A 23,133-nucleotide genomic window follows, 5' to 3' on the forward strand; every position below is an offset into this window, starting at 1 on the left:
TTTCATGTCATTACATGAAGATATAAAGGGGTGACATACCGTGTCTATATTCCATGAAATTCACAGGTTGATTTAAAACCTGTAACCCTTTCTCATGGTTGGCGTCTTGATGGATTTGTCCAAAATCGTGTGACATAAAATGGCATTGACGTGGTTATTCAATGATCGTGTAGCCTATATAATACTTGCTGGTGTTGAGCTGTTTGAGTAGGCTTCTCCGTGATCATTTCACACATCCTCATCTGATCCTCATCTGATCCTCATCTGATCCAGGAAGGAATCGTCTGAATGACAGTCAAGTGAAGAACAGCTGTTGTGGTGGCGCATGCGATCCTACAACAGCCCGAGTGCTGAAAAAAAAAGGTGTTTGCGAGGAATGTCCAGAGATGTTGTACGTCTCATTCATTATGCCGGTGAAGATGGCTGAGCCTGGATCCAAGTTGGATCTAACATCCCTAGCGAACTGATGTCGACAATCTGTTGTTGTCTGGTTGATTTTACAGCAGGGTCTCGTTAGATTTAACACAGAAAGCATCGAGTTCATGAGTTCATGTTTGCATATGTCTTTGTGCCTCGGATTGGACACCGAGTTTACCGTGCATAATTGTGCAGGATAGACTATTGCGCAACACCCAACGCTGTTCATATTCATTATTCTTGATGTAGTGACAACAAATGACATGGCCTAGTGGGCTTCTTCACAATATGATCTGGTAATGAATTACCATGACAAATACATTTCAGTTTCCATCTTACACCTGTAATTTTAAACAATACAAGGGGTTTGAAGTAGCCTACTTGAACTTGAATTTGGAGCTAAAAATAAAATTCAACTACTGGAATAGTCCTACCTTGAAATTCCCCAATTTGTTGCTGGAAAAGTCCTGGTAATTATTGTACTCAATTCTTAAGTTCCCCTGCTCCCTTATAACTTTCCATGATTTCATTTTTGATCCGTTTTTGTGAGAGATGTTCCCCGCTGCTTTAGTTGACAGGTTTTGTGGAGCTAATCTGTTGCAGTAAAACCACGTGCGCTTTGCCAGCGCTGAGGACGTCTATATCAGTCTGCTAATACAGGACTAGTAAAGGCCCAGTGCACTAATTTTGTGTTGTTTTAAAAAAAAAAACTAAATGTAGACCTATTTGAGTGTTTACCAGCATTTGTAACTTGAGTCTGATAATTATCTGCACAAAACAGTTCATCTGATAATACTTGGGAATCTAAAAAAGAATTGCTTAATATACGTCTTCTAGTTTCTTGAAACACTTTGCATAATTCAACTTATTTCTATGTGAAAACTGAAATGGTCTATTCATTCCGTTTTAGTGGCCTCTTGTCCAAACATGCATTTTCATGTTTGTCACTCCTTGCATTGCAAGCTCCATACTCTACCAACGAAGCCACATCATCACAAACCACTTTATTTGTATTTTTTTATTTGTTTTATTTCACCTTTATTTAACCAGGTAGGCTAGTTGAGAACAAGTTCTCATTTGCAACTGCGACCTGGCCAAGATAAAGCATAGCAGTGTGAACAGACAACACAGAGTTACACATGGAGTAAACAATTAACAAGTCAGTAACACAGTAGAAAAAAAAGGGGAGTCTATATACATTGTGTGCAAAAGGCATGAGGTAGGCGAATAATTACAATTTTGCAGATTAACAACACTGGAGTGATAAATGATCAGATGGTCATGTACAGGTAGAGATATTGGTGTGCAAAAGAGCAGAAAAGTAAATAAATAAAAACAGTATGGGGATGAGGTAGGTAAAAATGGGTGGGCTGTTTACCGATAGACTATGTACAGCTGCAGCGCTCGGTTAGCTGCTCAGATAGCAGATGTTTGAAGTTGTTGAGGGAGATAAAAGTCTCCAACTTCAGCGATTCTTGCAATTCGTTCCAGTCACAGGCAGCAGAGAACTGGAACGAAAGGCGGCCAAATGAGGTGTTGGCTTTAGGGATGATCAGTGAGATACACCTGCTGGAGCGCGTGCTACGGATGGGTGTTGCCATCGTGACCAGTGAACTGAGATAAGGCGGAGCTTTACCTAGCATGGACTTGTAGATGACCTGGAGCCAGTGATGTCTCAATGTACTCAATTACTGTATTGGTCATTGTTTTTCTTCATGGTGATGGAAAGTCAACAGGTACAAACATAAATGACCAGCCTATGTACAATACAGTAATGTACATTTACATTAAATGGTTTGTAAGGTTGGTCAATTAATACTGCACAGAAAGTGGCTGTTTCCATGTTATTTGATCAAGAAAAATATTGAATTTGGTGGATGTTTTGTCTTTGCCTATAACTTTGCACCTTGTGATATAAATGTTTGAGGACAGGGTTTTGTTTTTTCTGGATTCCATTAGAATGACAATCACAGAGGAAGGGAAAGGTCAACATCTCTTACAATTCCAACTATTTAATCCGGCAAGATACTGTCCTTAACTATACAAGTGGAGATGCTGGAAAAATAAACTTTTGCTGGTGCTACAGATGTCTATATCTGTCTGCTAATACTAGATAAGGCCCAGTGCACTACTTTTGTGAAAAATATATTTTTCAAAAGATAATATACACTGCTCAAAAAAATAAAGGGAACACTAAAATAACACATCCTAGATCTGAATGAATGAAATGTTCTTATTAAATACTTTTTTCTTTACATAGTTGAATGTGCTGACAACAAAATCACACAAAAATTATCAATGGAAATCAAATTTATCAACCCATGGTCTGGATTTGGAGTCACACTCAAAATTAAAGTGGAAAACCATACTACAGGCTGACCCAACTTTGATGTGATGTCCTTAAAACAAGTCAAAATGAGGCTCAGTAGTGTGTGTGGCCTCCACATGCCTGTATGACCTCCCTACAACGCCTGGGCATGCTCCTGATGAGGTGGCGGATGGTCTCCTGAGGGATCTCCTCCCAGACCCGGACTAAAGCATCCGCCAACTCCTGGACAGTCTGTGGTGCAACGTGGCGTTGGTGGATGGAGCGAGACATGATGTCCCAGATGTGCTCAATTGGATTCAGGTCTGGGGAACGGGCGGGCCAGTCCATAGCATCAATGCCTTCCTCTTGCAGGAACAGCTGAAACACTCCAGCCACATGAGGTCTAGCATTGTCTTGCATTAGGAGGAACCCAGAGCCAACCGCACCTCAGACAAGGGGTCTGAGGATCTCATCTCGGTACCTAATGGCAGTCAGGCTACCTCTGGTGAGCACATGGAGTGTTTGCCACCCCACACCATGACGTTGCAGGCAGCAGAACGTTCTCCACGGCGTCTCCAGACTCTGTCATGTCTGTCACATGTGCTCAGTGTGAACCTGCTTTCATCTGTGAAGAGCACAGGGCGCCAGTGGCGAATTTGCCAATCTTGGTGTTCTCTGGCAAATGCTAAACGTCCTGCACGGTGTTGGGCTGTAAGCACAAGCCCCACCTGTGGAGGTCGGGCCCTCATACCACCCTCATGGAGTCTGTTTCTGACCGTTTGAGCAGACACATGCACATTTGTGGCCTGCTGGAGGTCATTTTGCAGGGCTCTGACAGTGCTCCTCCTGCTCCCCCTTGCACAAATGTGGAGGTAGCGGTCCTGCTGCTGGGTTGTTGCCCTCCTACGGCCTCCTCCACGTCTCCTGATGTACTGGCCTGTCTCCTGGTAGCGCCTCCATGCTCTGGACACTACGCTGACAGACACAGCAAACCATCCTGGATGAGCTGCACTACCTGAGCCACTTGTGTGGGTTGTAGACTCCGTCTCATGCTACCACTAGAGTGAAAGCACCGCCAGCATTCAAAAGTGACCAAAACATCAGCCAGGAAGTATAGGAACTGAGAAGTGGTCTGTGGTCACCACCTGCAGAACCAATCCTTTATTGGGGGTGTCTTGCTAATTGCCTATAATTTCCACCTGTTGTCAATTCCATTTGCACAACAGCATGTGACATTTATTGTCAATCAGTGTTGCTTCCTAAGTGGGCAGTTTGATTTCACAGAAGTGTGATTGACTTGGAGTTACATTGTGTTGTTTAAGTGTTCCCTTTATTTTTTTGAGCAGTGTATATTATATTATAAAAACAGAGATGGTGAGATTAAGGCTACTTCTCTTCATGGATTTATTATATGTGCCTGTGTTGTCCACATAGGCTGCAGAAAAATCGTCATGCATGCATCCAATTTATTTATTCAGGCAAGTCCACATTATTCTCACATACAGTGTTTTAGAATACAATAATAATTTGAAATCAATCCTTTGCAAGGCCTAAAAAAAATGCATTATTCTTAAAGTGGTAGTGGGTGTAGGTTCAATATTAAGGGCTATATGTACATACATCTAAAGTATTCAATTTTAGACATTTAAGCAGAGCTCTTATCCAGAGCGACTTACAGGCACAATTAGGGTCAAGTGCACATCGACAGATTTTTCACATAGTCGGCTCTGGGATTTGAACCAGCAACCTTTTGGTTACTGGCCCAATGCCCTTAACTGCCAGGCTACTTGCTACACAGGTTCTTGGATATTTAAAAGAAGTGCTTGAATAAGTCCCTGAAAGGGCTTGAATTTGACTTGCTAATGTATAAATCGACCCTGCTTAAAGGATGTATAGTCTTGTTATTGTAAGTGGAGCTGTGAGCTAATTTGCATTTATTTCTCTAAGTACACATGTGGAACTGCATAATAATCTTTTCTTTGTTTTGTTTCAAACCATTTTTAAATGTTGATCACAATGTCACACATGGACCCACACGGGTAATGTGTAGTTTAGGCCTATTTCTATCAGTGGAGGCTGGTGGGAGGAGCTATAGGAGGATGGGCTCATTGTAATGGCTGGAATGAAATGAATAGTGTTCCATTTAACATATAGAAACCACATGTTTGACTCTGTTTCATTTATTCCATTCCAGCCATTACAATGCCCATCCTCCTATAGCTCCTCCCACCAGCCTCCACGGATTTCTCTATATATATATGTGTCAACTGGGTAATGTATCGTGTGTTTAAGACAATTGTCCACTCTGAGACAATAAAGTTTATCCAATCCTATCGCAAGGTCCTCAACATGGCTGCTGAAGGCCACGCCAACATCAAGGTGAACGGGAGCGTGCGATTGGTGGGGGATGTACCCACCAGTAGGGGCGCTGCCCGCACCACCACCTCCGTGCCACCTGAGATGTCCACCACCTTCATAGAGACCACCACCACTCTGTCTACGACCACCACGAGGAAACAGCGCTCTCCACCCACCATTCAGGTAGGGGATTGGGGGAATAAAGAGATAGAAAGGATAAGGTTTGTGAGAGACTGCGGGTTTGTTTGGTGGGAAGAGGAATTATCTTGGAGGGAGGGAATGGAGAGATGTGTGAGTGAGAGATGAGATGAGCAAAATGTTCACTGTTACAGCATATTACATGTTGGACATACTCAAACAATCTATTGTTCATCCTATAGCTTGTTCTCCATCTTCTTTTTAAATAGCGAGCCAGCATGATTTCATATTTTTTTTCTCTTTCCCCTGAATAATCAAAACTAATTTTCTTATGCTGTCTCTTGTCTCCCTGCAGCAGACATATAGTGAGCAATATGTTTGGAACATCAAATCGCAATAAGATTGCTCATATCGTGAGCCTGAGTTTAACTTGGCCAGTCTTCCAGCCTTACCCATAGAAATAGAATCCATAGAACAGTTATTCCCATTTAGTTCAACGTCCTGTGGCGATTTACCCATTCTAGAGATTCTATTTCTATGCCTATCCTATCATGTTAGCCCCAGCTCTGGGGATGGAGATAGGGTCCCATTCCGGTCTCCACGAGAGTGTGTGGCACCCTATTCCCTTTGTAGTGCACTACTTTTAACCAGGGCCTACAGGACTCTGGTCAAAACTAGTGCACTATGTATGGAATATAGTGCCATCCGGGACACATCATGGATGCCTCTCTCCTCCTTTATTCCCTACCTTGCCCCCGCCACGCCATATAACAGAGGGCTTTGTGAAACGCATCCTGACTCTAAGCCAATGAATGTCTCCGGCTTGCCAAGAAAGTAATCACGGTGAGCGTTGCGTTGACGCCCGGAGGACAAATTGAACTGGCGGTGTTCATATTAAAGCCATAACTCTCCCCGGAGCCCTGGAGCACAGGGCCAAGCGACAGACACAAGAGCTTTTATCTGCCTCGCACCTTTAAACAGATTGTCCAGCGCCTCAATAATGATGACCTCTCATGTCATTGCTGCCTGTTGTAGGACTTCATCAACTCAGGGCAGCACAGGGGAAAGAGACGAGAAATGCTCTGCCTGTGTCCCAAATGGCACCCTTCTCTCCATGGTCAAAAGTAGTGCACTATACAGGGATTAAGGTGCCATTTGGGATGCACAAACTGTAATACCACTTCAGCATTTTCCAGTTGTACTTAGGTACTGAATGCTTTGGCGTCTCTATAAAAGGACTGTCATCAGCATCAATGATCTCCAATGTCAAGCTTCATTATGTCTGGCATGAATGTCAGGAGCCTAGCAGAACGTCCTGTTGCTGCCTTGTATTCCATCTGTCTGAATGGCGGGCACACATGTACACACACACACACATTATGGGCATCAATAGGGCATTATGCCGGTGCCGTCCTGCTGATTCAGATGCATTTCAAAACCTTTTCTCTCTCTCCCCTGCCTGTCTGTCTCTCCTGCCTGCTGCACCAACAAGGTCACCATGAAAGATAGGCCGTATTGTTAGGGAGAAAAATAGTGTTTTATGCCACAGACTATCAATTACATGACAACAGTCAATAATGGCCTTCCTTTCTGTCTTTCCTTCCTCATGAATGATTTCTTTATGAGACCACCTCTTCTCATTGTAGAATAATGGCATATTTTGGTGACTGATACCAAGCATACACATAAACAAATGTGCATAAGCATGCCAGCTTTGCAAGTCATGTTGTTTTTAACAAATGTGTATTGGCCAGACCAGGGGCGCAACTTTAGTTTTAGAAGAAATTCCTTTTTTTAGAAGAAATACAGACCAGGGGCAAAAATGCAATTTCACAATGTGGCCCCACCGTCCCCAGTGAAAGTTGCGCCCCTGGGCCAGGCCGATCTCCATTTGCAAGCTCTAGATACATGTTATTCTTTCTCCTCTCTTGACTGTTTATGGGAACTCTTCCTCAAGTCCCAGGGCAGTAGCCATTTTGATTCAGAGCATTGTGTCACACTGTTGTGAATTCATTTTCCTCGGGCTGTGGTTTACAGCTCCCGGGTTGATTGTCAACTATGTGGCATGAGAAGAGGTGAGGGGAGAACCTGTATAAGTTGGCAGATATCCCAGACCTTAGGAAGACAGGGTGAGGAGGACAGGAAGAGGGTAGGTCGAGGGGGAGGTTGAGGAGAGGTGTGGAGTTGAGGGGGTAGACTAAATGATGCTGCAGACTCTTGCTTGGCACCTGGCTGTGAGTTTGTGTGTGAGATTGAGAAAGAGAGAGATAGACAGAAAGAGAGAGAGAGAGAGTAAGAAAAAGAGAAACGGAGAGACTGAATTGGAGCTAACTGCAGGGGAGGGAGACAGAGAAAAACAGAGACAGAGGGAGACAGAGAGAAACAGAGACAGAGGGAGACAGAGAGAAACAGAGACAGAGGGAGACAGAGAGAAACAGAGACAGAGGGAGACAGAGAGAAACAGAGACATAGAGAAGGAGAAAGAGAGAGAAAAGTGGGGGTAGAAGATAGAGAGTCAATCACACGCTTAATTAATGATAGTCACTGTGGGAGATAGGCGGACTGGATCTCAGGGAGGCCTGGAGGCCCAGGCTGGGACAGGGTGGGCAGGTAGAGAGGAGGGATGGAGGGGGAAATATATCCAGTGATCTGTGATCTGTCTGTCCCAGAGGGAGTACAGTATGTCTGGCACAGAGGGAGGATGATACTGATGCTCCACAGGGGCCAGAGATTGGGTTCCATCTGTGCCCCATAGCTATGAGAAATCAGACAGAGGAGAGGCTAACATTAGAGAGAGTTCCCAAATGAATGGAAAAGATAATCACCATCTGAAAGAGTAACCATCTAATTGCACAATCTTTCCCCTTCAACTTTTGAGGTCTGAAATCCTCAAAGCAGAGGTGGTAAACCCAAAGCAGAGGTGGTAAACTCAAAGCAGAGGTGGTAAACCCAAAGCAGAGGTGGTAAACCCAAAGCAGAGGTGGTAAACCCAAAGCAGAGGTGGTAAACCCAAAGCAGAGGTAGTAAACCCAAAACAGAGGTGGTAAACTCAAAGCAGAGGTGGTAAACTCAAAGCAGAGGTGGTAAACCCAAAGCAGAGGTGGTAAACCCAAAGCAGAGGTGGTAAACCCAAAGCAGAGGTGGTAAACCCAAAGCAGAGGTGGTAAACCCAAAGCAGAGGTGGTAAACTCAAAGCAGAGGTGGTAAACCCAAAACAGAGGTGGTAAACTCAAAGCAGAGGTGGTAAACCCAAAGCAGAGGTGGTAAACCCAAAGCAGAGGTGGTAAACCCAAAACAGAGGTGGTAAACCCAAAGCAGAGGTGGTAAACTCAAAGCAAAGGTGGTAAACCCAAAGCAGAGGTGGTAAACCCAAAGCAGAGGTGGTAAACCCAAAGCAGAGGTGGTAAACCCAAAGCAGAGGTGGTAAACTCAAAGCAGAGGTGGTAAACCCAAAGCAGAGGTGGTAAACCCAAAGCAGAGGTGGTAAACCCAAAACAGAGGTGGTAAACCCAAAGCAGAGGTGGTAAACCCAAAGCAGAGGTAGTAAACCCAAAACAGAGGTGGTAAACTCAAAGCAGAGGTGGTAAACTCAAAGCAGAGGTGGTAAACTCAAAGCAGAGGTGGTAAACCCAAAACAGAGGTGGTAAACTCAAAGCAGAGGTGGTAAACCCAAAGCAGAGGTGGTAAACTCAAAGCAGAGGTGGTAAACTCAAAGCAGAGGTGGTAAACCCAAAACAGAGGTGGTAAACTCAAAGCAGAGGTGGTAAACCCAAAACAGAGGTGGTAAACCCAAAGCAGAGGTGGTAAACCCAAAACAGAGGTGGTAAACTCAAAGCAGAGGTGGTAAACTCAAAGCAGAGGTGGTAAACCCAAAACAGAGGTGGTAAACCCAAAGCAGAGGTGGTAAACCCAAAGCAGAGGTAGTAAACCCAAAGCAGAGGTGGTAAACCCAAAACAGAGGTGGTAAACTCAAAGCAGAGGTGGTAAACTCAAAGCAGAGGTGGTAAACTCAAAGCAGAGGTGGTAAACCCAAAACAGAGGTGGTAAACCCAAAGCAGAGGTGGTAAACCCAAAGCAGAGGTGGTAAACCCAAAGCAGAGGTGGTAAACTCAAAGCAGAGGTGGTAAACTCAAAACAGAGGTGGTAAACTCAAAGCAGAGGTGGTAAACCCAAAACAGAGGTGGTAAACCCAAAGCAGAGGTGGTAAACCCAAAGCAGAGGTAGTAAACCCAAAGCAGAGGTGGTAAACCCAAAGCAGAGGTGGTAAACCCAAAGCAGAGGTGGTAAACTCAAAGCAGAGGTGGTAAACTCAAAACAGAGGTGGTAAACTCAAAGCAGAGGTGGTAAACCCAAAACAGAGGTGGTAAACCCAAAGCAGAGGTGGTAAACCCAAAGCAGAGGTAGTAAACCCAAAGCAGAGGTGGTAAACCCAAAACAGAGGTGGTAAACTCAAAGCAGAGGTGGTAAACTCAAAGCAGAGGTGGTAAACTCAAAGCAGAGGTGGTAAACCCAAAACAGAGGTGGTAAACCCAAAGCAGAGGTGGTAAACCCAAAGCAGAGGTGGTAAACCCAAAGCAGAGGTGGTAAACCCAAAGCAGAGGTGGTAAACCCAAAGCAGAGGTGGTAAACCCAAAGCAGAGGTGGTAAACCCAAAGCAGAGGTGGTAAACCCAAAACAGAGGTGGTAAACTCAAAGCAGAGGTGGTAAACTCAAAGCAGAGGTGGTAAACTCAAAGCAGAGGTGGTAAACCCAAAACAGAGGTGGTAAACCCAAAGCAGAGGTGGTAAACCCAAAGCAGAGGTGGTAAACCCAAAGCAGAGGTGGTAAACTCAAAGCAGAGGTGGTAAACTCAAAGCAGAGGTGGTAAACCCAAAGCAGAGGTGGTAAACCCAAAACAGAGGTGGTAAACCCAAAACAGAGGTGGTAAACCCAAAGCAGAGGTGGTAAACCCAAAGCAGAGGTGGTAAACCCAAAGCAGAGGTGGTAAACCCAAAGCAATAGCTTCAACTGTAGTCAAGTGCCTATCATGCATATCAACCTTATGGTTGTGAATCAAGGTGTTCACAGATACAGAGACATTTTCGTCCAGCTCAGTTCTGTAAGCAGGGGGGAATTGCACTCTACCTGGAGAAGGTACTGTGTAGACTGAGCATCTGCCGAAAGAAGATACTGTATAGACTGAGCATCTGCCGAATGAAGATACTGTATAGACTGAGAGGCTGCCTAGAGAAGATACTGTATAGACTGAGAGGCTGCCTAGAGAAGATACTGTATAGACTGAGCGGCTGCCTAGAGAAGATACTGTATAGACCGAGAGGCTGCCTAGAGAAGATACTGTATAGACTGAGAGGCTGCCTAGAGAAGATACTGTATAGACTGAGAGGCTGCCTAGAGATGGTACTGTGTAGACTGAGCATCTGCAGAAAGAAGATACTGTATAGACTGAGAGGCAGCCTAGAAATTATACTGTATAGACTGAGCGGCTGCCTAGAGAAGATACTGTATAGACTGAGCGGTTGCCTAGAGAAGATACTGTATAGACTGAACGCCTGCCTAGAGAAGATACTGTATATAGACTGAGCGGCTGCCTAGAGAAGATACTGTATAGACTGAGCGGCTGCCTAGAGAAGATACTGTATAGACTGAGCGGCTGCCTAGAGAAGATACTGTATAGACTGAGCGGCTGCCTAGAGAAGATACTGTATAGACTGAGCGGCTGCCTAGAGAAGATACTGTATAGACTGAGCGGCTGCCTAGAGAAGATACTGTATAGACTGAGCGGCTGCCTAGAGAAGATACTGTATAGACTGAGAAGCTGCCTAGAGAAGATACTGTATAGACTGAGAGGCTGCCTAGAGATGGTACTGTGTAGACTGAGCATCTGCAGAAAGAAGATACTGTATAGACTGAGAGGCAGCCTAGAGATGATACTGTATAGACTGAGCGGCTGCCTAGAGAAGATACTGTATAGACTGAGCGGTTGCCTAAAGAAGATACTGTATAGACTGAACGCCTGCCTAGAGAAGATACTGTATATAGACTGAGCGGCTGCCTAGAGAAGATACTGTATAGACTGAGCGGCTGCCTAGAGAAGATACTGTATAGACTGAGCGGCTGCCTAGAGAAGATACTGTATAGACTGAGCGCCTGCCTAGAGAAGATACTGTATAAACTGAGCGGCTGCCTAGAGAAGATACTGTATAGACTGAGCGGCTGCCTAGAGAAGATACTGTATAGACTGAGCGGCTGCCTAGAGAAGATACTGTATAGACTGAGCGACTGCCTAGAGAAAATACTGTAGAGACTGAGCGCCTGCCTAGAGAAGATACTGTATTGACTGAGCGGCTGCCTAGAGAAGATACTGTATTGACTGAGCGGCTGCCTAGAGAAGATACTGTATAGACTGAGCGCCTGCCTAGAGAAGATACTGTATAGACTGAGCGGCTGCCTAGAGAAGATACTGTATAGACTGAGCGGCTGCCTGGAGAAGATACTCTATAGACTGAGCGGTTGCCTAGAGAAGATACTGTATAGACTGTGCGCTTGCCTAGAGAATATACTGTATAGACTGAGCGCCTGCCTAGAGAAGATACTATATAGACTGAGAGGCAGCCTAGAGAAGATACTGTATAGACTGAGCGGCTGCCGAGAGAAAATGTATTTGTAATGACTGTACTTCCGTGTTCTCCTCTGTTTAGCACACTTTATTTGATCTGTTTTTGATCCTATGCCTCAGAGCCAGATTACTAATCCTAAGGATTTGAGTACCCCCCCCCCTTTCTTATGGGGGGTGAAGTAAAAGATGAGATGAAAGGAGGCTAGTGGATGGTGAGTCATAGTACTTTCATATATTCACACTCAGCATGAATTACACCCCAGTGTTAATCATATAAAGACAGAGGGAGATATGAATATACCTTGTGAATGAGTCCCACACGGTGTTACTGAAAGTAGTTGTTGTTTTGCTCAGTGTGTGGAAGTGTGTGAGGCACTGTTGACATGGTGGATTTGCCTCTGGTTGGAAACGGGAGCCGACAAGGGATCCTCCTCATTTCAACTATGTAGTCTATCCTGGGAGATGAACGTCTCTTTCTCAATTAACTCCATGCACACATCGGAGCGCGCGCACACACACACACACACACACACTGTCTGAGGGTCATTAGGATTGTAGGCTGTAATCTAGTTTACCTGAGAGAGCCAGGCCTTGAAGGGGTGGGTTTGAAAGGAATTTGCGTTGTTTTCGTCGGTGTGAAATTGGTTTCGTCCATCATCTTCAAATAGGTAGGTTTGCATTGTTGGTGAGGGGAAAATGAATGGAAAAGAAGAATTGGTTGCGAAAATCAATGTCTTTGTGTTGCCTGCTGAAATGAATTACATTGTTAAATTTAGAGAGGGACACTTCTTTATGATGGAGTGTTTAATTAGCTCAGTTGATCTTTTGTGTTCATTATTACCTTATTAATAACACATTTCTACAATTGATTAGACATTTACCTCACGTTATTACTTCTACGACCTGGATCAGGCTTTCTGAGAACATTATTTCATAACACTTTTCATCAATGCAACAGATAACCATTACACATGGTTTACGCACCACTGGTGCAGAGTAGGGATCTCTCAGGAGAGTTGTGGTAAGGAGGAGTAGGGATCTCTCAGGAGAGTTGTGGTAAGGGGGAGTAGGGATCTCTCAGGAGAGTTGTGGTAAGGGGGAGTAGGGATCTCTCAGGACAGTTGTGGTAAGGAGGAGTAGGGATCTCTCAGGAGAGTTGTGGTAAGGGGGAGTAGGGATCTCTCAGGAGAGTTGTGGTAAGGAGGAGTAGGGATCTCTCAGGAGAGTTGTGGTAAGGGGGAGTAGGGATCTCTCAGGAGAGTTGTGGTAAGGAGGAGTAGGGATCTCTCAGGAGATTTGTGGTAAGGGGGAGTAGGGATCTCTCAGGAGAGTTGTGGTAAGGGGGAGTAGGGATCTCTCAGGAGAGTTGTGGTAAGGGGGAGTAGGGATCTCTCAGGAGAGTTGTGGTAAGGAGGAGTAGGGATCTCTCAGGACAGTTGTGGTAAGGGGGAGTAGGGATCTCTCAGGACAGTTGTGGTAAGGGGGAGTAGGGATCTCTCAGGAGAGTTGTGGTAAGGAGGAGTAGGGATCTCTCAGGAGAGTTGTGGTAAGGGGGAGTAGGGATCTCTCAGGAGAGTTGTGGTAAGGAGGAGTAGGGATCTCTCAGGAGAGTTGTGGTAAGGGGGAGTAGGGATCTCTCAGGAGAGTTGTGGTAAGGGGGAGTAGGGATCTCTCAGGAGAGTTGTGGTAAGGGGGAGTAGGGATCTCTCAGGAGAGTTGTGGTAAGGAGGAGTAGGGATCTCTCAGGACAGTTGTGGTAAGGGGGAGTAGGGATCTCTCAGGAGAGTTGTGGTAAGGGGGAGTAGGGATCTCTCAGGACAGTTGTGGTAAGGAGGAGTAGGGATCTCTCAGGAGAGTTGTGTTAAGGGGGAGTAGGGATCTCTCAGGAGAGTTGTGGTAAGGAGGAGTAGGGATCTCTCAGGAGAGTTGTGGTAAGGGGGAGTAGGGATCTCTCAGGAGAGTTGTGGTAAGGAGGAGTAGGGATCTCTCAGGACAGTTGTGGTAAGGGGGAGTAGGGATCTCTCAGGACAGTTGTGGTAAGGGGGAGTAGGGATCTCTCAGGAGAGTTGTGGTAAGGGGGAGTGGGGATCTCTCAGGAGAGTTGTGGTAAGGGGAAGTGGGGGATCTCTCAGGAGAGTTGTGGTAAGGGGGAGTAGGGATCTCTCAGGAGAGTTGTGGTAAAGAGGAGTAGGGATCTCTCAGGACAGTTGTGGTAAGGGGGAGTAGGGATCTCCCAGGAGAGTTGTGGTAAGGGGAAGTGGGGGATCTTTCATGAGAGTTGTGGTAAGGGGGAGTAGGGATCTCTCAGGAGAGTTGTGGTAAGGAGGAGTAGGGATCTCTCAGGACAGTTGTGGTAAGGGGGAGTAGGGATCTCTCAGGAGAGTTGTGGTAAAGAGGAGTAGAGATCTCTCATGAGAGTTGTGGTAAGGGGGAGTAGGGATCTCCCAGGAGAGTTGTGGTAAGGAGGAGTAGGGATCTCTCAGGAGAGTTGTGGTAAGGGGGAGTGGGGATCTCTCAGGAGAGTTGTGGTAAGGGGGAGTAGGGATCTCTCAGGACAGTTGTGGTAAGGGGGAGTAGGGATCTCTCAGGAGAGTTGTGGTAAGGAGGAGTAGGGATCTCTCAGGACAGTTGTGGTAAGGGGGAGTAGGGATCTCTCAGGAGAGTTGTGGTAAGGGGGAGTAGGGATCTCTCAGGATAGTTGTGGTAAGGAGGAGTAGGGATCTCTCAGGAGAGTTGTGGTAAAGAGGAGTAGGGATCTCTCAGGACAGTTGTGGTAAGGGGGAGTGGGGATCTCTCATGAGAGTTGTGGTAAGGGGGAGTAGGGATCTCTCAGGACAGTTGTGGTAAGGGGGAGTAGGGATCTCTCAGGAGAGTTGTGGTAAGGGGGAGTAGGGATCTCTCAGGAGAGTTGTGTTAAGGGGGAGTAGGGATCTCTCAGGAGAGTTGTGGTAAGGGGGAGTAGGGATCTCTCAGGAGAGTTGTGGTAAGGAGGAGTAGGGATCTCTCAGGAGAGTTGTGGTAAGGGGGAGTAGGGATCTCTCAGGAGAGTTGTGGTAAGGGGGAGTAGGGATCTCTCAGGAGAGTTGTGGTAAGGGGGAGTAGGGATCTCTCAGGAGAGTTGTGGTAAGGAGGAGTAGGGATCTCTCAGGAGAGTTGTGGTAAGGGGGAGTAGGGATCTCTCAGGATAGTTGTGGTAAGGGGGAGTAGGGATCTCTCAGGACAGTTGTGGTAAGGAGGAGTAGGGATCTCTCAGGAGAGTTGTGTTAAGGGGGAGTAGGGATCTCTCAGGAGAGTTGTGGTAAGGAGGAGTAGGGATCTCTCAGGAGAGTTGTGGTAAGGGGGAGTAGGGATCTCTCAGGAGAGTTGTGGTAAGGAGGAGTAGGGATCTCTCAGGACAGTTGTGGTAAGGGGCAGTAGGGATATCTCAGGACAGTTGTGGTAAGGGGGAGTAGGGATCTCTCAGGAGAGTTGTGGTAAGGGGGAGTGGGGATCTCTCAGGAGAGTTGTGGTAAGGGGAAGTGGGGGATCTCTCAGGAGAGTTGTGGTAAGGGGGAGTAGGGATCTCTCAGGAGAGTTGTGGTAAAGAGGAGTAGGGATCTCTCAGGACAGTTGTGGTAAGGGGGAGTAGGGATCTCTCAGGAGAGTTGTGGTAAGGGGAAGTGGGGGATCTCTCATGAGAGTTGTGGTAAGGGGGAGTAGGGATCTCTCAGGAGAGTTGTGGTAAGGAGGAGTAGGGATCTCTCAGGACAGTTGTGGTAAGGGGGAGTGGGGATCTCTCATGAGAGTTGTGGTAAGGGGGAGTAGGGATCTCTCAGGACAGTTGTGGTAAGGGGGAGTAGGGATCTCTCAGGAGAGTTGTGGTAAGGGGGAGTAGGGATCTCTCAGGAGAGTTGTGTTAAGGGGGAGTAGGGATCTCTCAGGAGAGTTGTGGTAAGGGGGAGTAGGGATCTCTCAGGAGAGTTGTGGTAAGGGGGAGTAGGGATCTCTCAGGAGAGTTGTGGTAAGGGGGAGTAGGGATCTCTCAGGAGAGTTGTGGTAAGGGGGAGTAGGGATCTCTCAGGAGAGTTGTGGTAAGGAGGAGTAGGGATCTCTCAGGACAGTTGTGGTAAGGAGGAGTAGGGATCTCTCAGGACAGTTGTGGTAAGGAGGAGTAGGGATCTCTCAGGAGAGTTGTGTTAAGGGGGAGTAGGGATCTCTCAGGAGAGTTGTGGTAAGGAGGAGTAGGGATCTCTCAGGAGAGTTGTGGTAAGGGGGAGTAGGGATCTCTCAGGAGAGTTGTGGTAAGGAGGAGTAGGGATCTCTCAGGACAGTTGTGGTAAGGGGGAGTAGGGATATCTCAGGACAGTTGTGGTAAGGGGGAGTAGGGATCTCTCAGGAGAGTTGTGGTAAGGGGGAGTGGGGATCTCTCAGGAGAGTTGTGGTAAGGGGAAGTGGGGGATCTCTCATGAGAGTTGTGGTAAGGGGGAGTAGGGATCTCTCAGGAGAGTTGTGGTAAAGAGGAGTAGGGATCTCTCAGGACAGTTGTGGTAAGGGGGAGTAGGGATCTCTCAGGAGAGTTGTGGTAAGGGGAAGTGGGGGATCTCTCATGAGAGTTGTGGTAAGGGGGAGTAGGGATCTCTCAGGAGAGTTGTGGTAAGGAGGAGTAGGGATCTCTCAGGACAGTTGTGGTAAGGGGGAGTAGGGATCTCTCAGGAGAGTTGTGGTAAAGAGGAGTAGAGATCTCTCATGAGAGTTGTGGTAAGGGGGAGTAGGGATCTCTCAGGAGAGTTGTGGTAAGGAGGAGTAGGGATCTCTCAGGAGAGTTGTGGTAAGGGGGAGTAGGGATCTCTCAGGAGAGTTGTGGTAAGGGGGAGTAGGGATCTCTCAGGACAGTTGTGGTAAGGAGGAGTAGGGATCTCTCAGGAGAGTTGTGGTAAGGGGGAGTAGGGATCTCTCAGGAGAGTTGTGGTAAGGAGGAGTAGGGATCTCTCAGGAGAGTTGTGGTAAGGGGGAGTAGGGATTTCTCAGGAGAGTTGTGGTAAGGAGGAGTAGGGATCTCTCAGGAGAGTTGTGGTAAGGAGGAGTAGGGATCTCTCAGGAGAGTTGTGGTAAGGGGGAGTAGGGATCTCTCAGGAGAGTTGTGGTAAAGAGGAGTAGAGATCTCTCATGAGAGTTGTGGTAAGGGGGAGTAGGGATCTCTCAGGAGAGTTGTGGTAAGGAGGAGTAGGGATCTCTCAGGACAGTTGTGGTAAGGGGGAGTAGGGATCTCTCAGGAGAGTTGTGGTAAAGAGGAGTAGAGATCTCTCATGAGAGTTGTGGTAAGGGGGAGTAGGGATCTCTCAGGAGAGTTGTGGTAAGGAGGAGTAGGGATCTCTCAGGAGAGTTGTGGTAAGGGGGAGTGGGGATCTCTCAGGAGAGTTGTGGTAAGGGGGAGTAGGGATCTCTCAGGACAGTTGTGGTAAGGGGGAGTAGGGATCTCTCAGGAGAGTTGTGGTAAGGAGGAGTAGGGATCTCTCATGACAGTTGTGGTAAGGGGGAGTAGGGATCTCTCAGGAGAGTTGTGGTAAGGGGGAGTAGGGATCTCTCAGGATAGTTGTGGTAAGGAGGAGTAGGGATCTCTCAGGAGAGTTGTGGTAAAGAGGAGTAGGGATCTCTCAGGACAGTTGTGGTAAGGGGGAGTGGGGATCTCTCATGAGAGTTGTGGTAAGGGGGAGTAGGGATCTCTCAGGACAGTTGTGGTAAGGGGGAGTAGGGATCTCTCAGGAGAGTTGTGGTAAGGGGGAGTAGGGATCTCTCAGGAGAGTTGTGTTAAGGGGGAGTAGGGATCTCTCAGGAGAGTTGTGGTAAGGGGGAGTAGGGATCTCTCAGGAGAGTTGTGGTAAGGAGGAGTAGGGATCTCTCAGGAGAGTTGTGGTAAGGGGGAGTAGGGATCTCTCAGGAGAGTTGTGGTAAGGGGGAGTAGGGATCTCTCAGGAGAGTTGTGGTAAGGGGGAGTAGGGATCTCTCAGGAGAGTTGTGGTAAGGAGGAGTAGGGATCTCTCAGGACAGTTGTGGTAAGGGGGAGTAGGGATCTCTCAGGAGAGTTGTGGTAAGGGGGAGTAGGGATCTCTCAGGACAGTTGTGGTAAGGAGGAGTAGGGATCTCTCAGGAGAGTTGTGTTAAGGGGGAGTAGGGATCTCTCAGGAGAGTTGTGGTAAGGAGGAGTAGGGATCTCTCAGGAGAGTTGTGGTAAGGGGGAGTAGGGATCTCTCAGGAGAGTTGTGGTAAGGGGGAGTAGGGATCTCTCAGGAGAGTTGTGGTAAAGAGGAGTAGGGATCTCTCAGGACAGTTGTGGTAAGGGGGAGTAGGGATCTCTCAGGAGAGTTGTGGTAAGGGGAAGTGGGGGATCTCTCATGAGAGTTGTGGTAAGGGGGAGTAGGGATCTCTCAGGAGAGTTGTGGTAAGGAGGAGTAGGGATCTATCAGGACAGTTGTAGTAAGGGGGAGTAGGGATCTCTCAGGAGAGTTGTGGTAAAGAGGAGTAGAGATCTCTCATGAGAGTTGTGGTAAGGGGGAGTAGGGATCTCTCAGGAGAGTTGTGGTAAGGAGGAGTAGGGATCTCTCAGGAGAGTTGTGGTAAGGGGGAGTGGGGATCTCTCAGGAGAGTTGTGGTAAGGGGGAGTAGGGATCTCTCAGGACAGTTGTGGTAAGGGGGAGTAGGGATCTCTCAGGAGAGTTGTGGTAAGGAGGAGTAGGGATCTCTCAGGACAGTTGTGGTAAGGGGGAGTAGGGATCTCTCAGGAGAGTTGTGGTAAGGGGGAGTAGGGATCTCTCAGGATAGTTGTGGTAAGGAGGAGTAGGGATCTCTCAGGAGAGTTGTGGTAAAGAGGAGTAGGGATCTCTCAGGACAGTTGTGGTAAGGGGGAGTGGGGATCTCTCATGAGAGTTGTGGTAAGGGGGAGTAGGGATCTCTCAGGACAGTTGTGGTAAGGGGAAGTGGTGGATCTCTCATGAGAGTTGTGGTAAGGGGGAGTAGGGATCTCTCAGGAGAGTTGTGGTAAGGAGGAGTAGGGATCTCTCAGGACAGTTGTGGTAAGGGGGAGTAGGGATCTCTCAGGAGAGTTGTGGTAAAGAGGAGTAGAGATCTCTCATGAGAGTTGTGGTAAGGGGGAGTAGGGATCTCTCAGGAGAGTTGTGGTAAGGAGGAGTAGGGATCTCTCAGGAGAGTTGTGGTAAGGGGGAGTGGGGATCTCTCAGGAGAGTTGTGGTAAGGGGGAGTAGGGATCTCTCAGGACAGTTGTGGTAAGGGGGAGTAGGGATCTCTCAGGAGAGTTGTGGTAAGGAGGAGTAGGGATCTCTCAGGACAGTTGTGGTAAGGGGGAGTAGGGATCTCTCAGGAGAGTTGTGGTAAGGGGGAGTAGGGATCTCTCAGGATAGTTGTGGTAAGGGGGAGTAGGGATCTCTCAGGAGAGTTGTGGTAATGAGGAGTAGGGATCTCTCAGGACAGTTGTGGTAAGGGGGAGTGGGGATCTCTCATGAGAGTTGTGGTAAGGGGGAGTAGGGATCTCTCAGGACAGTTGTGGTAAGGGGGAGTAGGGATCTCTCAGGAGAGTTGTGGTAAGGGGGAGTAGGGATCTCTCAGGAGAGTTGTGTTAAGGGGGAGTAGGGATCTCTCATGAGAGTTGTGGTAAGGGGGAGTAGGGATCTCTCAGGACAGTTGTGGTAAGGGGGAGTAGGGATCTCTCAGGACAGTTGTGTTAAGGGGGAGTATAGGGATCTCTCATGAGAGTTGTGGTAAGGGGGAGTAGGGATCTCTCATGAGAGTTGTGGTAAGGGGGAGTAGGGATCTCTCAGGAGAGTTGTGGTAAGGGGGAGTGGGGATCTCTCACACATTCAGTGACATAATTGCGTTAGTTTTCAGCCAGTTGTTTTCCCAGTAATTGTGTCAAGGTCCAGATTGCAGTCGTGGTGCTTTTGCTCAAACCACCATATCCATGTGTTCAGTCTTTATATAATGGTGGCCTATGTGTTCAGTCTTTATATGATGGTGGCCTATGTGTTCATTCTTTATATGATGGTGGCCTATGTGTTCAGTCTTTATATGATGGTGGCCTATGTGTTCAGTCTTTATAGGATGGTGGCCTATGTGTTCAGTCTTTATAGGATGGTGGCCTATGTGTTCATTCTTTATATGATGGTGGCCTATGTGTTCAGTCTTTATATGATGGTGGCCTATGTGTTCAGTCTTTATAGGATGGTGGCCTATGTGTTCAGTCTTTATAGGATGGTGGCCTATGTGTTCATTCTTTATATGATGGTGGCCTATGTGTTCAGTCTTTATATGATGGTGGCCTATGTGTTCAGTCTTTATATGATGGTGGCCTATGTGTTCATTCTTTATATGATGGTGGCCTATGTGTTCATTCTTTATATGATGGTGGCCTATGTGTTCATTCTTTATATGATGGTGGCCTATGTGTTCATTCTTTATATGATGGTGGCCTATGTGTTCATTCTTTATATGATGGTGGCCTATGTGTTCAGTCTTTATATGATGGTGGCCTATGTGTTCATTCTTTATATGATGGTGGCCTATGTGTTCATTCTTTATATGATGGTGGCCTATGTGTTCAGTCTTTATATGATGGTGGCCTATGTGTTCATTCTTTATATGATGGTGGCCTATGTGTTCATTCTTTATATGATGGTGGCCTATGTGTTCATTCTTTATATGATGGTGGCCTATGTGTTCATTCTTTATATGATGGTGGCCTATGTGTTCATTCTTTATATGATGGTGGCCTATGTGTTCAGTCTTTATATGATGGTGGCCTATGTGTTCAGTCTTTATATGATGGTGGCCTATGTGTTCATTCTTTATATGATGGTGGCCTATGTGTTCATTCTTTATATGATGGTGGCCTATGTGTTCAGTCTTTATATGATGGTGGCCTATGTGTTCATTCTTTATATGATGGTGGCCTATGTGTTCATTCTTTATATGATGGTGGCCTATGTGTTCAGTCTTTATATGATGGTGGCCTATGTGTTCATTCTTTATATGATGGTGGCCTATGTGTTCAGTCTTTATATGATGGTGGCCTATGTGTTCATTCTTTATATGATGGTGGCCCATGTGTTCATTCTTTATAGGATGGTGGCCTCTGTGTTCGCCACGTCCTCCCACTGGATTGTGGGAGATGGATGCCGTGGCTGGGCAACGCTCGCTGATCCCAATTAGCAGACTACCGTTAGGCAGATGGATGGTGCCTGATCCCTTACTGCCTGGTGTGTAGGGCTCCTTAAGGACTGGGTCAACCTGGGCTGTTAGAGAGAACACACACAGCGGAGTCTGCGCCAAAGAACACAAACACACACATCTTGAAAAGGAACACTGCGGAACATAGAGAAACAGAGGTGCCTCTCCTCTCTCTATCTCCCTTGCCTGCTAACACAGCATCTCACCCCAGCACTGCCAAGACACGTTGTTCCCTCACTGATGGGGGTCTTGCCTGGTGCGGATACATCTTTTATGGGTTATCTGTGGAGTGTGTGAGTGTTTGGAATTAGAGGATGGTATATAGAGGGAGGCCCATTAGACTAGCCAGGCCTCTGTGTGCCAGTTTGTCTCTCAGTGAGGGGGAATCAGGGGGGAGCACACACGCACACACGCACACACACACACACACACACACACACACACACACACACACACACACACACACACACACACACACACACACACACACACACACACAGGGAAGCAGGCAGCTCCGGGGATTAACTGCAGGGGTGTGGGTGTAATGGATGTGCCCATGTCTCACTGGGCTAGACGGATCCACCGTGTGTGTGTGTGTGTGTGTGTGTGTGTGTGTGTGTGTGTGTGTGTGTGTGTGTGTGTGTGTGTGTGTGTGTGTGTGTGTGTGTGTGCGCGCGTGCCCGTGTGCGTGTGTCAGTGTGTGTCCTGTCAGCCATCACAACGGGGCGTTTACACACCATGGGACAACACAACAACACCCACATCAATTACACACACACTATTAGTCTCAGCTAAACCATAGGACACTAGCAGAGCCAGCAGGAGGTAGATGGTCATCCCAAATCATGCTGCTGGCTGCCAACACAACTATACTGAACAAAAATATAACCGCAACATGCAACAATTTCAAAGACTTCATGAGTTGCAGTTCATATAAGGAAATCAGTCAATTGAAATAAATGAATTAGGCCCTAATCTATGGAATTTAGATGACTGGGCAGGTGCACAACCACCAGCCATTCAGAATACGTTTCTTCCCACAAAAGGGCTTTATTACAGACAGAAATACTCCTCAGTTTCATCAGCTGTCCGGGTCTCAGACGATCCCGCAGGTGAAGAAGCCAGATGTGGAGGTCCCAGGCTAGTGTGGTCTGCGGTTGTGAGGCCGGTTGGACATACTGTCAAATTCTCTAAAACAACGTTACAGGCGGCTTATGGTAGAGAAATGAACATGCAATTCTCTGGCAACAGCTCTGGTGGACATTCCTGCAGTCAGCATGCCAATTGCACGCTCCCTCAAAACTTGAGACATCTGTGGCATTGTGTTGTGTGACAAAACTGCACATTTTAGTGGCCTTTTATTGTCCCCCAGCACAATTACCTGTGTAATGATCATGCTGTTTAATCGGCTTCTTGATATGCCACACCTGTCAGGTGGATGGATTGTCTTGGCAACAGAGAAATGCTCACTAACAGGGATGTAAACAAATGTGTGCACAAAATGTGAGAGAAATACGCTTCTTGTGCGTACGGAAAAGCTCCGGCATCTTTTATTTCAGCTCATGAAACACGGGACCAACATTATACATGTTGCGTTTATATTTTTTTTCAGTATAGCTGACTGCATGGGTTGAACAGTTGTTTCACACATAACTGAACATACTCACTGTGGCTGACTCGTGTGTTCTGTACATATAAATGATGCACCTTTTGGCAGCACTATTCTTTCAAAATAAATATATCGTTTTGAAGGAATGATGGCTTCTTGCGTCCTCTTTCCCTCCTCACGTCAGAAAGCCCACTACCTCACTGCACCGTCGGTCTCTGTCGAGGTAAATCAAGGTTTGACGGTTGGGGTGGGGTGGGGGCTGGAGCGTGTGAGCGTGTGAGCGTGCATGCACGTGTAAATCAGGGTTTGACTTGGCCATGTTCACAGCCAAGTTGATGTAAAGCCTTAATGTGAATAATGAATCTCTCCTGCACGTCGGTGTATGTTCTCACCAGCCTACTATAAGTTCAGCTGACTAGTGTGTGTGTGTGTGTGTGTGTGTGTGTGTAACACAGCGTAAATACCCACTAT

General features: G+C 47.0%; 1 protein-coding gene across 1 annotated transcript in view; it reads left to right on the forward strand.

Annotated features, from left to right (window-relative positions):
- LOC139415257 (neurexin-3b-like) overlaps nucleotides 1–23,133 on the forward strand; it is a 315,709-nt gene that overhangs the window by 262,818 nt on the left and 29,758 nt on the right. Inside the window, exon 20 of the mRNA XM_071163222.1 lies at nucleotides 5,066–5,266. Within this exon, the coding sequence (XP_071019323.1) occupies nucleotides 5,066–5,266 (201 nt within the window). The remainder of the gene's footprint in view (nucleotides 1–5,065; nucleotides 5,267–23,133) is intronic.

The sequence above is a fragment of the Oncorhynchus clarkii genome, chromosome 8, assembly GCF_045791955.1.
Source record: "Oncorhynchus clarkii lewisi isolate Uvic-CL-2024 chromosome 8, UVic_Ocla_1.0, whole genome shotgun sequence".
Taxonomy (NCBI): Eukaryota; Metazoa; Chordata; class Actinopteri; order Salmoniformes; family Salmonidae; genus Oncorhynchus; species Oncorhynchus clarkii.